The sequence below is a fragment of the Enhydra lutris genome, unplaced genomic scaffold, assembly GCF_002288905.1.
Source record: "Enhydra lutris kenyoni isolate GAN:26980312 unplaced genomic scaffold, ASM228890v2 scaffoldscaffold37, whole genome shotgun sequence".
Classification (NCBI taxonomy): domain Eukaryota; kingdom Metazoa; phylum Chordata; class Mammalia; order Carnivora; family Mustelidae; genus Enhydra; species Enhydra lutris.
In genome coordinates, this window is record NW_019154121.1 from 21,600,576 (window position 1) to 21,615,502 (window position 14,927).

The 14,927-nt window shown below is 44.9% G+C and overlaps 1 protein-coding gene across 2 annotated transcripts in view; it reads left to right on the forward strand.

The window, feature by feature from the left end:
• LOC111154506 (GRB2 associated binding protein 2) overlaps nucleotides 1-14,927 on the forward strand; it is a 188,955-nt gene that overhangs the window by 148,847 nt on the left and 25,181 nt on the right. For both annotated transcript variants that reach the window (XM_022514132.1, XM_022514133.1), the window contains exon 3: nucleotides 14,255-14,498. In XM_022514132.1, the coding sequence (XP_022369840.1) occupies nucleotides 14,255-14,498 (244 nt within the window). The remainder of the gene's footprint in view (nucleotides 1-14,254; nucleotides 14,499-14,927) is intronic.

The following is a 14,927-nucleotide window of genomic DNA, read 5'->3' on the forward strand; positions in this document are numbered from 1 at the left end:
ACATTGTGAAGTGATCACCACGGTCAGGTTGCTTAACACAGCCTTCACCTCAGAAGTCAGGTTTCTTTTGCCTTCTCCAGGGGCTGCTCTTCAAGTTCCCAGAGGCTTGAGGAGCTGGAATCTGGTTCTTTGAGGCCAGAACACAAAGTTTGGGAACGGTGGGGAGGGGATGTGTGAGAGACTTCAGGATGAGAAGCGACTCTTTCATCTTTCTGACGCCACATTCTGGAGACACATGTGTAGACACATCAAATGATTTAGTTGCTGGGTTTGGTTATGACTTTGTAAATAGTTACACACAATTACGTTTGAAAAATTCCAACTCATTTGTAGATACTGTTATTTTGAGAAATTCACTGTTGAGGAGGAGAAAAAGGAAGCTTCAGAAACATTCTAATCATATTTACAGGACACAGAATAAAATTCCCTTTATGGAAACCGTGCTGTAAAGTACAACGGTCAACAAAAATCAGGGAAAAAAAAAAAAAAGATGAATGATGTACTAACCAGGCTGAAGAGACAGGGTGTGCCAATGACCTAAACTTCATTTTATGTATCTATCATTTGTTTATTGTTTGCTTTTGTTCCCCACCTCCTTACCCCTTTTGTGGATGAAGTCAGTGAACAAAATTCTTCAAGGCTGGTGAATCATATTAGCCAAAACACTCGGCCAAGACAGAGAAGGGAATAGATTACATAGAATGAGAAAATTCTAGAATATGAGGTCTTGAAATGCCCTGAGAGAAGGTTAGTTCCAGACTTCTCAAATAACGGCATATCCAGAGGTCCGGGGAGGGGAGCTAATTTGCTCAAGATTGTACAGCTAACCGACAAGGCTAGAATTGGCACCTGGGTTTCTTGGCTTCCTGCTAGTGTTCCAGATGATGTTGATGGTGATACCATCTTGAATTTACACAAGGCCATATGATTTATAAAGTGCTTTTATATATACACTGGTTTAGAAGGCCGGTTTAGTACAAAGAGCATAGGTCTTGACATCATATAATTACACGAACCCACCACATTGATGATGAGTTCAATCTTAACATGGGTGAGTTAATTTACTTTTCCAAGCCTCAATTTCTGCATCAGTAAAATAGAAATGAGACGTTCTTCACAAGATCATTATGAAGATTAGATAAGGGCCCACTTCAGTTATATAGCATAGTGTTTGGTACATGACAAGTGCACATTGAATATTACTTAGATGTGTGCCCCGTAAATTGTCACTGCCTTCCCAGTGATCTCATGCAACCTTTTGAGTAGATGGACCATGCGAATCTTCTACCCCCCAAACTGAAACCTCCAAAGTAACCCCATCTTGATTTTACCCAAACTAAAGAACTTTTTTTTTTTTTTTTCTGCATGTGGTTAGTATGTTTATGAAGTAAACCTTGCTGACTTCCTTGGTTTGAGATACGTTATACTTAATTTATTGAGGTGCTCAAAAACAAAGGTGTCTTTTTAAATGTATTACATTGCTAATTGTAAAAGCTAATGTTTACATAGAGCTTACTGTGTCCAAGGCAGTATTCTACGCATTTTGCCCATCGTCACTCCTATGATCCTAAGAGGTAAATCCCTATGATTCTTCCCATTTTACAGAGGAGGAAACCAGGGCACAGAGAAGTTAACTAACTTACTAGTAAGTAAAGGAGCTGAGATTCTGACCCAGACAGTCTGGTCCCAGCATCCATGCTCTTGACTACTAAACCATATCCTGAAAGTCTAGATGGAGTTCTTGCCTCAGGTCCTCACGGTCTCCATACTAGGTCTTTAGCCCAAAGACCTGGGAAAGACTTGCCTCTGCCTTTGCTCGAGGCAATGACCGTCTTTAGCTCTGCCATTTGTGGGTACTCTCCTTAGACTCCTTTGAGAGGCCATCACACAGAGTTCTTGCTGCTTTTAATTTAAACATAAGCCAGATTTTCTTCACTGACCTAAGCCATCACTTCAGTTTTGTCTGAATCTAGGACAGATGTTCTTCCGCCCACTAGAGTCCACATAATTATAAACAGAGCTGAGAGGCCAGCTGTGGGGCTTGGCCATTAGTGAGTACATTTTCCCCTCGAATTCATCAGAGCAGTGGCCCCCTGGACAGAGGCACCACAGACATATTTCTCAGATGACTGGTGATCTGAGTGTGAAAAGGCTTTGGACAGAGGGACCAGAGACCTGGGTTCTAATTCTGGGTCTGTGGTTTTGCTTGCAGTATGAACCTGGGCCAACCATTTGTTCATCAAGCAGTTTTAGACCCCGAGAGTGTGAGCTCAGGTTCTCTGAGAAGCAGCTTCGAGCTAAGATCTGCAAGAGATTTATTGGGTGGGATGCTTGTGAGGGATCATGGGAAGGAGCCAGAGAGGGGGCAAAGCCTGCAGTGGGGTGCAGGGCTGACACCTGTGACAGAAAGAAGGCAGGGAGGAGGATTAGACCGCAGTGCAGTTCAAGGACAGTTTCCACCAGATAAGTGAAGGTTCTCGAGCCAAGGTCTGCCATGAAGGGAGCCCCACATCTCAAAGAACAGGCCTGTATTAGTTAGTACTCCTGCCATTCCTTCGACACTGCATGAGAGCAGCCGTGGGGAGTGGAGGGATGCAGAAGGCCACCAGCTGGGGCTGTCAGTGGTGCTGCTCACATGAAGAGATGGAGAGGCAGAGTTTTATAGCTAACTCACCGAACCATCAGCGGCGAACAGAACAGGTGAGGTTCACATTCTTCAAGGAGCTGACAGTCAAGTGGGAAGAGACAGAGGAAAAACAAAATGTTTAAGTGGTAGCAATAATCACTTTGATAAAGAGAAGACAAAGTAACGTAACAGGGAGTGACTAGAAATCCGGTTAGGTCAGTGATCAAGAAAGGCCTCTCTGGGCCTTGGTCTCCTTATTAGTCATATTAAAATGGTTTTCTATTTTCTTTTTCATTCCACTGGATATTTGTGTAGCACTTATAATTTATAAGTATATGCTGCTCCTTTACCCTCACATCGGCTGCACAATAAGATCATCCTTCAACGTGGTGTGAAAAAGACTTGAGTTTGAGCCCTGGTTTGGGCATTGCCTAAGAGCTCTGTAATGCTGAGTAAGCCATTTTACTTCTCTGAGTCTTAGTCTCCTCTTATGTGAAATGAATCTGGAAAGATCACCATCCTGCCAACTTTTCAGGGCCATTATAAATGTCAAAGTTGTTGAGAACAGCCTACAATTGGAAAATAAAAATAAAAATTTCTTTTACAAAAAATTAAATAATCAAGTTAACAAGAAACATACAAGATCTCTGTACAGACGATGGCAAAACATTGCCAGGAGAAATTCAAGAAAACCCAACAAAGGGAGAGAGATATCATGTTGTAAAATAGAACATTCAATATTGTTACTATGCTTTTTCTCTCCAAATTGGTCTGTAGATTCAGACCAATCTTTCTCATAATCCCGGCAATTTTTTGTATTAATTATACCAAAGCAAGTGAGAAGGTACTATATACGCATATGAAAACATTAATGTTGTATCAAAGAATATGTCAATAATAGTTCTGATCCTTTCCAGACATAATGTTGGACTTTTTTGAGGACTTCTGGGAACAATGTTAGATTATTAGATGAAAGCTCTTTTCGCTCTCCTTAGAAGTAGAAAAGACCACTCGGGTTTGTGTTTATTGTTCTTTATCTATTGATTTGATGTGTTACTAGGAAAAACACTGAACTGAAAAACAAGAGACTGACACTCTTGCTCAGGCCTGCCAATCAGTCACTGGTGAAAATCACTTGGTCTCTCTGGACCTTAGATTTCTTATCAGTAAAATAAAATACTGAACTGAATGATCTCTTGGTCACTTCTAGAACTGTGCATCTGTGATATGGAAGAAGAATAAATCATTAAGGATCAGCAAGAACAATCTGATGATTTCTTTCCAAGCCTGGTTCAATACAAGTTTATCATGTTACTCTCTTGAACCTTTTAATTCTATAAGCTAGGCAGTAATTAGCATGTTGTTTGTGACCAAGATGTACTAAAATGAAAAAGAATATGATTTCTATAATAACACTAATGCAATCGCCAATCTCCAAACTGGCTTTTCTTATGATTTCTCCTCTTGATTTTTTCTTTTTCAGTTGTGGGAAGAGGTAGAGGGGTGCAGAGGGAAAGGGAGAGGGAATTTTTTTAAAGATGTATTTATTTATTTTAGAGAGAGCATGCATGAGTGGGGAGAGGGGTAAAGGGAGAGGGAGAGAATCCCAAGCAGACTCTCCTCCATGAAATGTGGAGTCTGACACAGGGCTTGATCCCATGACCCATGAGATCATGACCTGAGCCACAGCCACAAGCACGATGCTTAACTAACTGGGCCATGCACGTGCTCCAGGAGAGAGAATCTTAAGCAAGTTCCACGCCCAGTGTGGAGCCCGACTTGGGGCTCAATCTCACAACCCTGAGATTATGACCTGAGCTGAAATCAAGGGTCAGATGTTCAACCAACTGAGCCACCCAGGCGCCCCTCCTCTTGATTTTTTCAAAGCATAAGTTTGGGATTCATTGGTTTTGGTTTCAGCCTCTATCTCCTTAAGGATGAACTTAAATTCGATGGTAATATTTTGAAAGAGGACGTGATTACACAAACCAGAATGAGAACCTCTAGTCCAGGGATTGGCAAACTTCCTCTATAAAAGGACAGATAGTAAATATTGTAGGTTTCACCCTCTGTTCTCTCACAAATACTCAGTTTCACTCCCGTGGCAGATAAGCAACCGTAAACAGTATGTAAATGAGTATGCATATCTGTATCCCAATAAAACTTTATTTATGAAGATAGCCAGTGGATCCAGTTTGACTTACGGTGCACAGTTTGCCACCCCCGTTCTAGTGTAATAATACACCTCAGCAGGCCTTCTGAGACACATGTGCACATGGTCTCAGGTGTTGGCCTTTCTAGAGGTGTTGAAAAGACAGCACTTCTTTTTGGGTGCCAGCAGAGAAAGCCTAGAATTGCTGAGGCACCAAGACACAAGGCTGCAAGAGGAGTAGGAAAGCTACTACACACAGTAAGCCAGGAGCCCGTTGTGATGCCAGGACTAGAGAGAGCAGCTAAGATATGCCGGTTTCGAGATGGTCCTGCCAGGCTCTTTGCCTCTGGGGTCTTCCAGTCACCACACAAAGGCCAGCCGAGGCCATCTGCCCTCTCTGGCACCAGTCCTGGCTCCGATCAAACCCTGAGGGTCTGTGAACACAAAGCCTTCCAGCACTGTTCTACCACATCAGGCCGCCTCCCACGATGGAGAGCTGAGGGAACGCTTCCCTCTGTGGGGCACTGCTGTGCAAGGACTGTGGCGTCTCTCTGTTCCCTAAGGCCCTCCAGGCTGCTGTTTCACATCAGGTACAAGATATGAATCTTACATTCACATACCGTCCTTGGGTTCCACAGCTAGTGAGCAGAAATTCAGATTTCAAAGTCCGCGTTCATTCTCCCTGCCACGCTACCTCTTCCACAGCTGGAGCTCGGCTTCACATAATGCTCAGATCTTACGATTCCCTCAGCAAGCTGGGCTCTGAGAGCCCCAGCCCCCCACCCAGAGCTGAACATGTGCAGGTATTTTGCTTGTGATTTTTGCCACTGCTGATGAGTCTTTTTTTTTTTTTTTTTTTTTTTTAAAGATTTCATTCTTAAGCAATCTCTGCACCCAGTGTGGGGCTGGAACTCATAACCCGGAGATCAAGAGTCGCAGGCTCTTCTGACTGGGCCAGCCAGGCGCCCCGCTGATGATTCCTGATGAACTCCTTCCATTAGAGCCTCTGACAGTCATGTTCACACCATTTGCCTGTTGTCTCTTAAATGAAAGTCATTGTAAAAAAAAAAAAAAAAAAAGGCAGGGGAAGTTCACCTCTTGTTAAAGCTGGTTAGCTTAAAAATACAGTGATATATTGTTGCTATTTTTGTGGGAAGGTCATAAGAGTCAAAGACATCATTGCTATGTGAGCTTATGGTGCCCCTGGATGGATTGATTCCTATGGGACATGGTTAGGTTCCCAGAGTTCCTCGGGGGAAGGGAGAAGTGCTGCCCTAAAGAGAAATACGGGTCTTCTAAGTACGGTATAAACCCACAGAGTAAGGGCAAGACCCATTCTTTCTGCTGGGCCTGCAGCTCCTCGCAGAGTACCTACAGTCCGTGCTCATGACCCTACGTCAGTGACAAGAGTGCTCATTCCAACTAAGAACTCCTTGAGGGGGACCCCCCGGCCCACTCATCCCCACTCAAGAGAGCAGGAGTGAGGTCTGACACAACTAAGGTGTGCCATAGGTGTGGCAGGTAAGGGGAGAACAAAACTTGGAACTGTTCTTTCTAAAACCAGCAGGACAGTGCGTGGCTCAGCATAGGCTCACTGCCCTGAAACAGATACACACAAGGGCGGAAAACCTCACAAAGTGGTAACAGCTCCTCCCAGCCTCCAGGAACAGTTTGCATTTGGATTCTGGAGCTCTCCGTTCGTTCTTCTGACCCTAGAAAGAATAACCAACCTCCACGGTATGTTTATTGAACACCTTGTTCCCAACCAGACCTTTGCTGGTACAGAGCATTGTGCTAAATTGGTCTCAGAGAGACCGAGATGGGCCAGATCCTGGCTTCTGCCAGCTCACCATCCCCTTCCATGTGACAGACTTGTGAACTAAGCCACAGAACGAGGTACCATGAAAGGTTTCGAGGAAGGCATGATTCATTCTCACTGGAGACCTCAGGGAAAGGCCGGCATTTGCTCTAACCGTGAGGGGCCCTGGGGCAGTGGAGGTTATGTAAGGGTGTGTGACCAGAGATGGTGACATGCCTCTCAGCTACAGTCACTTTCTTTTCCCTGTACCCTTCACAAAATCGATTTCTGCTAAAGTATACTGAGAGATCCTGTGTCAAGGTCAGGATGTTCTGACTTGGCTCTCAGAGCCCTGGGCAGGGGGGTGGTTGCTGTTCTTTCTCAGATCCTTCCCTGGAAAGGGGATGCACGGACAGTCTAGTCCCTGAAAGGTCTCCCAGGGTCTCATGTTACTGCCTGTCTATGCCCCCCCCCTTTATTCTTCCTCTGCTTTATAGTTTCTATAAACACTAGGAGATGTATTTTTGAGCTTGGGGAATTATTTATACTAATCTTTAGTAGTTTGATCCAGTGAATGTTTACTTACCATACAAATGTAACATAATAAACTCATAACAAAAGAACAGCCCTGCCAGCCAGTGTCCTGGGTGATGAGATCCCCTGACTTGATTGCCCCTCCCCTCCCCCACAGATTACAGAGACTCCAGTTTCATTCACACCAATTGATACAGACGTATCTTTCCTATGGGGCGGTGGAAGGACCCCCACACTAGGAGATCTGAATCCGTATCCCAGGTTTGACATCTGACCTGCTGTGTGGCCTTGGAGAAGTAGCCTCACCTTTCTGGGTCACAGTTTCTCCAACTGGAAACAAAGAAGCTTTGGGAGTGTGGGAAGGACAGCAGTGATAAGTGAGCAGATAGACTCCAGGGCCCCTTCCAGTTGTCGTATTATGTGCGTTATTGTGTCGAGCGAAGCTATTTTGTGTTTGGCTTTAAATTTGTGAATAATTCCTGTAATTATGATGTGTGTCTGACAATTTTGAGGATTATTCATTTTTCAATAATTACTCATGATTGTGAGTTAAAATGACCTGGAGCACTCGATTCAGTCTTGCCCTCAGCCCTTGTCAGCATGCATTTGTTTTTGGAACTCTACACCCTCTGGTCCTGTTTCTCGCTCAGCTGACTACAGGGACCACTTACCCCAGAGAATCCTACACCCTTCTGTTTTCAAAAGTCTTTCATCAGCCGTCTTCTGTCTGTTGGAACCCTTAGCATGTTACCACTGTTCCACTTCTGGGTGTCAAGCCAACAACCATTTACTGAGTATTTAATAATTACTATTTACCCATATTCCATCTCATCAGATCCCCAAAAGAACCTTGTAAGGTGGGTGTTCTCTTTGGCATTTGACAGCATGAAAAAAGGTGCGGAGAAAGTAAAAGTTTTGCATCCTGTAGTAGGATGGTGTCAGAACCCATGTTTCTGAACCCCCATCAGGGCTCTTCCCGTTACATGTTGTGCCCTTTGAAGTTGGCTGTAGGTAGATGATATGAAAAACCAATGAGAACAAGGGTGGTTTCCAGTTTGTAATTTTGATGCTCCAAAAAACGATTTTTGGAAGAATTTGTTTTTTCACTTGGCTTTTCAGGCTTGCTTTGCCCCTGATTCTTCAGTTGACCCCAACCTTTCTACCTCTGGCCTGGGATTAAGAACCAGAGCCAAACCAGGGGATCTTATCTAAATCCCTGTGTAAATATGACTCATTAGGTCTTAACAGCTCTCTTATATTTCCCAGAGATGGCTTTGATGTGTATCCTCAATCTCATCTGAGTTCTTTCTTTTTTGAATAGAGAAAACTAGGGCCAGGAAGGTGAAATGGCATTCCCAAGGTCATTCAGCCAATTGACAGCAGAGCTTGGCCCAGACAGACCCCCCGATGCTGTTATTGGACTCTGCTTCTCAAAAAGCTAATACCGTTTACCACATAGGGATCTTGTGGGAACTCTTCTCTGCATGGATGAGAAGAAGTGGCTTTGGAAGAGAGTGAGATCTGTTTCATTCACACGGGCTCTGCCACTTTCCAGCTGTGTGACCCCAGAGCTCATTATTAACTTTTCTGAGCTTCAGTTTCTTCATCCAAAAAGAAGGGGGAAAATGGAAATAATATCTGTCTCACAGAGTAGACTAGAGGCACAAAGTAGGTGCTTAATAAATGGCAGCTATGATTATTACAGTCCATATTGTCCTTTTTGTTCTCCTTCCACATAGAACATGGTATGGCTTATAGTTGGGACTAAAACAGACAACACCTAACCTTCCTTCCAAGCATTCACTGTTGCTTGGGAAGCAACTCCATACCTCTTGGCTGATTTCGAGTTCTCAGCAGTTCCATGTTACTAAAGAATAGAAGCAGTAAGGGGGCGCTTGGGTGGCTCAGTGGGTTAAGCCTCTGCCTTCGGCTCGGGTCATGATCTCATGATCTCAGGGTCCTGGGATCGAGCCCCGCATCAGGCTCTCTGCTCAGCAGGGAGCCTGCTTCCCCTCTTGCTCTCTGCCTACTTGTGATCTCTCTCTCTCTCTCTGTCAAATAATTAAATAAAATCTTAAAAAAAAAAAGAATAGAAGCAGTAAGAATGGAGGTGCTATGTTAAATGCTTTACGTATTTATGTACATTTATGTTAAATGCTTTTTGTATTTATGTACATTATGTTAAAGCACTTATGCTAAATGCTTTTATGCGTTTATATTAAATGCTTTATGTACGATCTTAAACTTTGCAGCAGCCCTGGAAAATTATGTATTTTCCCGGTTGAACACGTAAAGATAGAAGAGGTTTACATAAACTGTCCAAGGCCATAAAGCAAGCAGTTAGCAGAAGCAGCGTTTGAATCCAGCCCTGGCTCTAGCATGTGCTTTGGTCTTCATGGATTCTGACACTGGGGCTGGGGGGGGGGTTTGGGGGGGGGGGGGTAAGGGGAGAAGGATAAAGATAAAAAGGGCACTGAGATAAGGGAACCAGTCATTATTTGGCCAGTCATCTTTTCCAGAAACTCCCGCCAACCGCCCCTTTCCTGCTCCTGTTATCACCAGCCAGTTGCTGGCTGGACTGGGCTGGGCTGGGCCACTCTACTGAAATCCTTCAGAGCTTTCCTGTTCTAGAGTTTTGCAAGAAGGTGGGCGGAGTGTTTGTGTGCTGGGCAGGGTTCCCAGGGGTGATTGTGGAAAGGAAGGGGAGTGATTTTTTAGGGCCCTAAAAAGAAGCCAGGGAGAAGAGGAAAAAATAAAACCTGTTTAAAAGAAAACAAATTTGACTCAAGCATTTTCTGGCATTATCTTTAGTCTAGACTTGGAGGTGGAAGCCCAGGCCAGAAGTCTGGAAATTGTCCTTTTTCTTGCTGTATAACTATGCTTCCTAATGACCCAAGACACATCATTACAACAGCCTTATGGCCACATACCAAAAACAGCCCAGCCACACATCGTGTAATGTCCTTTTTCATCCTTTTCTTCCCTCACGGGGTACCAAGGCAATAAAAACAAATCCTATGCACATTTTATGTGAACGTGCACATTTGTTTTCACACCAGTATCTCATTTGCCTTTTACACCTTGGGTCTTTTGACCCCAACGAATTCTTGCTATTTTGTTTTGCTAAAATTTCCACTGCCTTGCTATGACTGTGGAGCCATGCCCTGGATGGTGGGGTTGGAGGAGGTGCAGAGAACTAAAGGTAGAAAAGGGACAACGTCTCTTACTCAATCTACTTTAGGAAGGACTTGGTATTTGCTGAGTGTTCAGCATTCTCTTTAGAGAGGAAATAAACTAAAGGTCAGATGTATTTAATTAGACCATTCACCTCTTGCACAGACTTCATACTTTGCAAAAGTGTTTATGCATGTGTGTATATGTTTTTAAATTCACTTATCATATATCACCCATTTAAAGTGTACAAGTCATTGTTTTTTTAGTATATTCACAGGGTTGTGTACCCATCACCACCATCTAATGTTGGAATGTTTCATTACGTCAGATAGAAACCCCAAACTCATTAGCAGTCACTCCCCATTTCCACTCCTCCATCCCGCCCCCATCCCCGGACAACCACTAGTCTACTTGCTCTCTTTATGGATGTGCTGATTCTAGACATTTCACATAAATAAAATCATTACAGTCATAACCTTTTATCACTCGCTTCTTCCACTTAGCATAGAAGGTCCACTCGTGGTGTAGCATGTAGCAGTGCTTCATTCATTTGATGGCTGACTAATATTCCGTTATGTAGCTACATCATGTTGTTTATCCGGGCTCTGCCTCAGTCATCACACGGTCTTCTCTCCCCATATGTCTCTGTCTCTGTTTGCTCTTCTTATAAGTATATCCATCAGTGAATTAGCACCTGCCCTAATCCTTATGACCTCATGTTAACTAATTAGATCTGGAAAGACCCTATTTTTAAACAAGGTCACATTCTGAGGTTCCATGTAGACATGGGTTTTGGGGGACCCTGTTCAATCCAGTATAGACCCTAAGATATAGCCACCTACATTCAGTTGGAATCTTTTAAAGTAGCAAAGAGAAGTGAGATTTTGGCAAGGTTTAGCACCAAAACAGCTTTGAAAGAATTTTTCTGAAGCTGCAGGTCATTATGGACCTGACTGATTTCATGGACATGGTTTATCTTGATAGAATGGAATTCCGAGTGAGCCCAACTCAGTATAACCCCTACTTCATCTTATTAGCAGAAACAAGCATATTTGGTTTAGTGCTAGTGAAAATTCTTTTATTCATTCAGCAACTATATATTCATTACCCACAATGAGCTGAGACTATTTTAGGCAGCAGGATTACAGAAATGCCCAGTATACATTTTGAGGACTTATATCATGCCAAATTGTCTCGACGCTTTATGCATTTGATCCTTGTGACCATCCTCTGTTAACTTGTGAATAAGAAAACTGAGACTCAGAAGAGGTGAAATGATTTCTCCAGCTCTGCAAGTAAATAGTCAGGGCCCCAGCGGTGAGAACAGGTCACTCCTCTTTTATACAGACCCACAACCCTAAGCATGCAGTGTAGGGGGCACGTGGGATGTATGGGGTGACAGGCAAGATAAGTAGATTGTGACAGAATGGCCTTTCTTGTTGGACTTGGGAACCAGGACTTAACGCTGAAGGCAGTGAGGAATCGGTGAGTGGTATGGAAGGAGCATGACCTCATGCTATGTACTTCATTTTTTTTTTTAATTAATCAGCGTGTATTTATGGAGTTGGGTCACACGCTGGGCTTGATGCCAGGGATGAAACTGTGTGAGAAGAGACATAATCTGCCCTCTCTGAGTTTACAGCCGAATATATGGAGTGACAAGAGAGAACAGTTGCTGTCTTCCTAAAATTCTCTTTGAAACACAAGAAGGACTGGTCAGAAACAAGGTTGAGGAAATAAACAGGAAAATGGTTTTGAGAAGAGAGAGCTCTGCAGGCATCCTGAGGGGAACAGGGATCCACTGAAGAATTTGAAGCCAGGCAGTGACATAACAACGTGGTGTGGTTGTTGAGAAGCAGACTCCTAGATAATGCCTAGGTTTCTGGCTCCAAACCAATTGGATTGTGATGTTGATGTACTTCACGGAAAGGGAGAACACAGGAGGAGGACCGTGGAGCTTGACCTGCAGGTGGGACACCTGAATGGAGGTGCCCAGCAGGCAGAGGGTGATAGGACGAGAGCCTTGGATAGAGAACTGAGCTAAAGCCTGATTTCTGAGAGTCGTCATCACCTGGCTGGAGAAGACTACCCCCGGGGAGTCTCCTGAGAAAGCGAAGCTATAGGAGGGTCTGGGGTGGAACCCTGAAAAAGCCCCCACTGAAGGGGTGAAGGGGTCCAAAAAGAACACGGGAAAGGTAGAAATGCCCCCGAGGTTTTCTCTTTGTGCCTTCCCTGTGTCTTCTCAAGCAGCAGCTGTGTTCGCCCCTGGCGCCATGGCTACCCCATCGCTGAGCATAAACCTCCCCCCTCTGCCATTAGAGAGTTCATCTTGCAAATCTAATGGAGTAATGAAGCCATTGATTCTGTTAACAAACATCCAGTTCACTACAAGACCTGTAATGGGAATTCATTGCGGAGGTCAATATAGCTGTCGATGGAACAGTGTTTCCCCAGAGGCCCATGGCTTTCTCTGCTGGACGCTGGCAGAAGTGATTCTGCCTAGCATCAGTGAAGCCTAGAGAGTAATTAATCCGATAGAGCACTAATGAGCTGGTGATCCTGCCTGGGGCCATGAGGAGGCTCCTAAAATAGGTCAGATAATGGGGAGTAGAAACAGAGTGTGTCCCCCAGAAAAGATTGGAATAGCCTAGCAAGCCACCATCACCAGCACTGAGCCATCACACCCCACTAGCTGTCACATCGCCAGAAATTACATCTTTAAACCTTTATTTCTCTTGAACAAGAAGTTTCACTGTGGAAGTATTGTATGCCAAATGAATATATTCTCTTCTTCCACAAACGCAGACGAAGAACTTTCTGTGTGCCTGGCCTTTATTGGGTAAATCCTGGGACCGTAGGCATAACCACGTCAGTTGCTGTCTTAGAGACTCATGGGCTAGGCAAGGAGGCAGGAGGACACTGGATATAATGAAGCACAGGCCAAGTGCTTTAGGCAGCCAAAAAAGGACTGCGTCCAGGAAGGTTTCAGAGAGAATATGATATCCGTATAGGGTCTTAAAGTCTGCATATGAGTGCCAGTAGAGGAGAAGTGAAATCCAGGCGGAAGGAACAGCAGAAGCCCATAAGAATCATAAAAGGGGCTGGTGTGCCTGGGGACTGATGAAGCTTCCCAATGCGTCGGGTCCGGGAGGAGAAAAGCAGGAAGTAGGTGAAACTGTCAAAGGCCTTGTGTGTTAGGCTCAGGAACCAGGACAAGGCTTGGAGAAGCAGCCAAATGAGTAATACCCTTGGCTTGAGGGGTGGGTAGCACTCTCAGCTGTGATCTGACTTTAATACCCTGCTTCTTTTCTAGCACAGCACAGGGGGAGTTTAAAATGAGAGTTAAGGGGGAAAAGACCAACTCAGAGCTGGAGGCACAAGAGTTGGGGAATGGGGACCATTGTTGTCCTCAAGAGGGCTTGGAAGGACAGTCAGGAGGAGCTGGGACCAGTCTTATGGGACTGTCCGCTCCAACTACATTTGTGCTTTTATCACTAATGTAGTAAGGCACAGTCCAGGCTCTGACTTAATGAGTCTTCAGGAAGCCAAGCTCATCTAACAAAGCCGGCCCTCGCTTTGATGGAGGTGATGATGGCAGGAGCCTCCAGAGAGGAGGAAAGCGGTGGCACTTACTGCCCCAAGGGTGTGAGGGCCAGAGTCACACTCACTCTGTGCGCCCTGGGCAGCTACACCTCCTGGGAGCTGAACACCCTCAAGGTTGTGACAGGGAGCAGCCTCCAGGTGACTCCAGGAGCAGCCCTGAGGGACAGGACATCTCCTTTTCCACCAGGAGGCCACAGCCCTCCTCTCCTGGAGGCAGAGAAGGAGCAGGTGTGTGAGGGGGAGAGAAGGCTGCTGCTGGATCATTGCCTCTGCTCTTAATATCTTTGCCTCCTCCGACAGCCCACTTTGGGATGAGGACACCTTTCTTCCCCTTTTCAGTCACAGAGCTTCTTCTTTTGTTCCTCAGACTCCCTGAGAAACCTCTCCTCTGCCAGTCACGGCCCCCGCTCCTCTCCAGCTGAGCTCAGCAGCTCCAGTCAGCACCTTCTCCGGGAACGGAAGTCCTCAGCCCCATCGCACTCCAGCCAGCCCACCCTGTTCACCTTTGAACCCCCGGTGTCCAACCACATGCAGCCCGCCTTGTCCACCAGCGCGCCTCAGGAGTATCTCTACTTGCACCAATGCATCAGCCGGAGGGCTGAGAATGCCAGGTAGGAGACCGCCATGAGCACGGGGCCTGGGGAGGTGGGATTGGACGCCCACGCACAGGACTCAGGGCTTGCAGTCCTACTGCTTTGAATTTTCAAGACAAGGGAGTAAAATATTTTCTCTTCTCAGGCAAACAGACATATTTATTAGCAAAGCAGCATTCTTTTGCTGAGGGAACCCTCACATTGTCCTGGCATCCGCTATGTTGCTCTACAGTGATAATTAGATTCCAGAGGAACCTCCCATTATCAAAAATCACACTACAAAAATGTTCTGTTTAATCTGAGGGAAGAAACACACTAGGGACTAGAGTTTCAGAATTGGAAAAAAAAAACAAAAAACATTTCATTTGCTTGTTGGCAATAAGAGGATAGCTCTAAAGTCTTACCGTATTGAAATATCCATCTCTTACTTTTGCTCTAGAGCTGCAC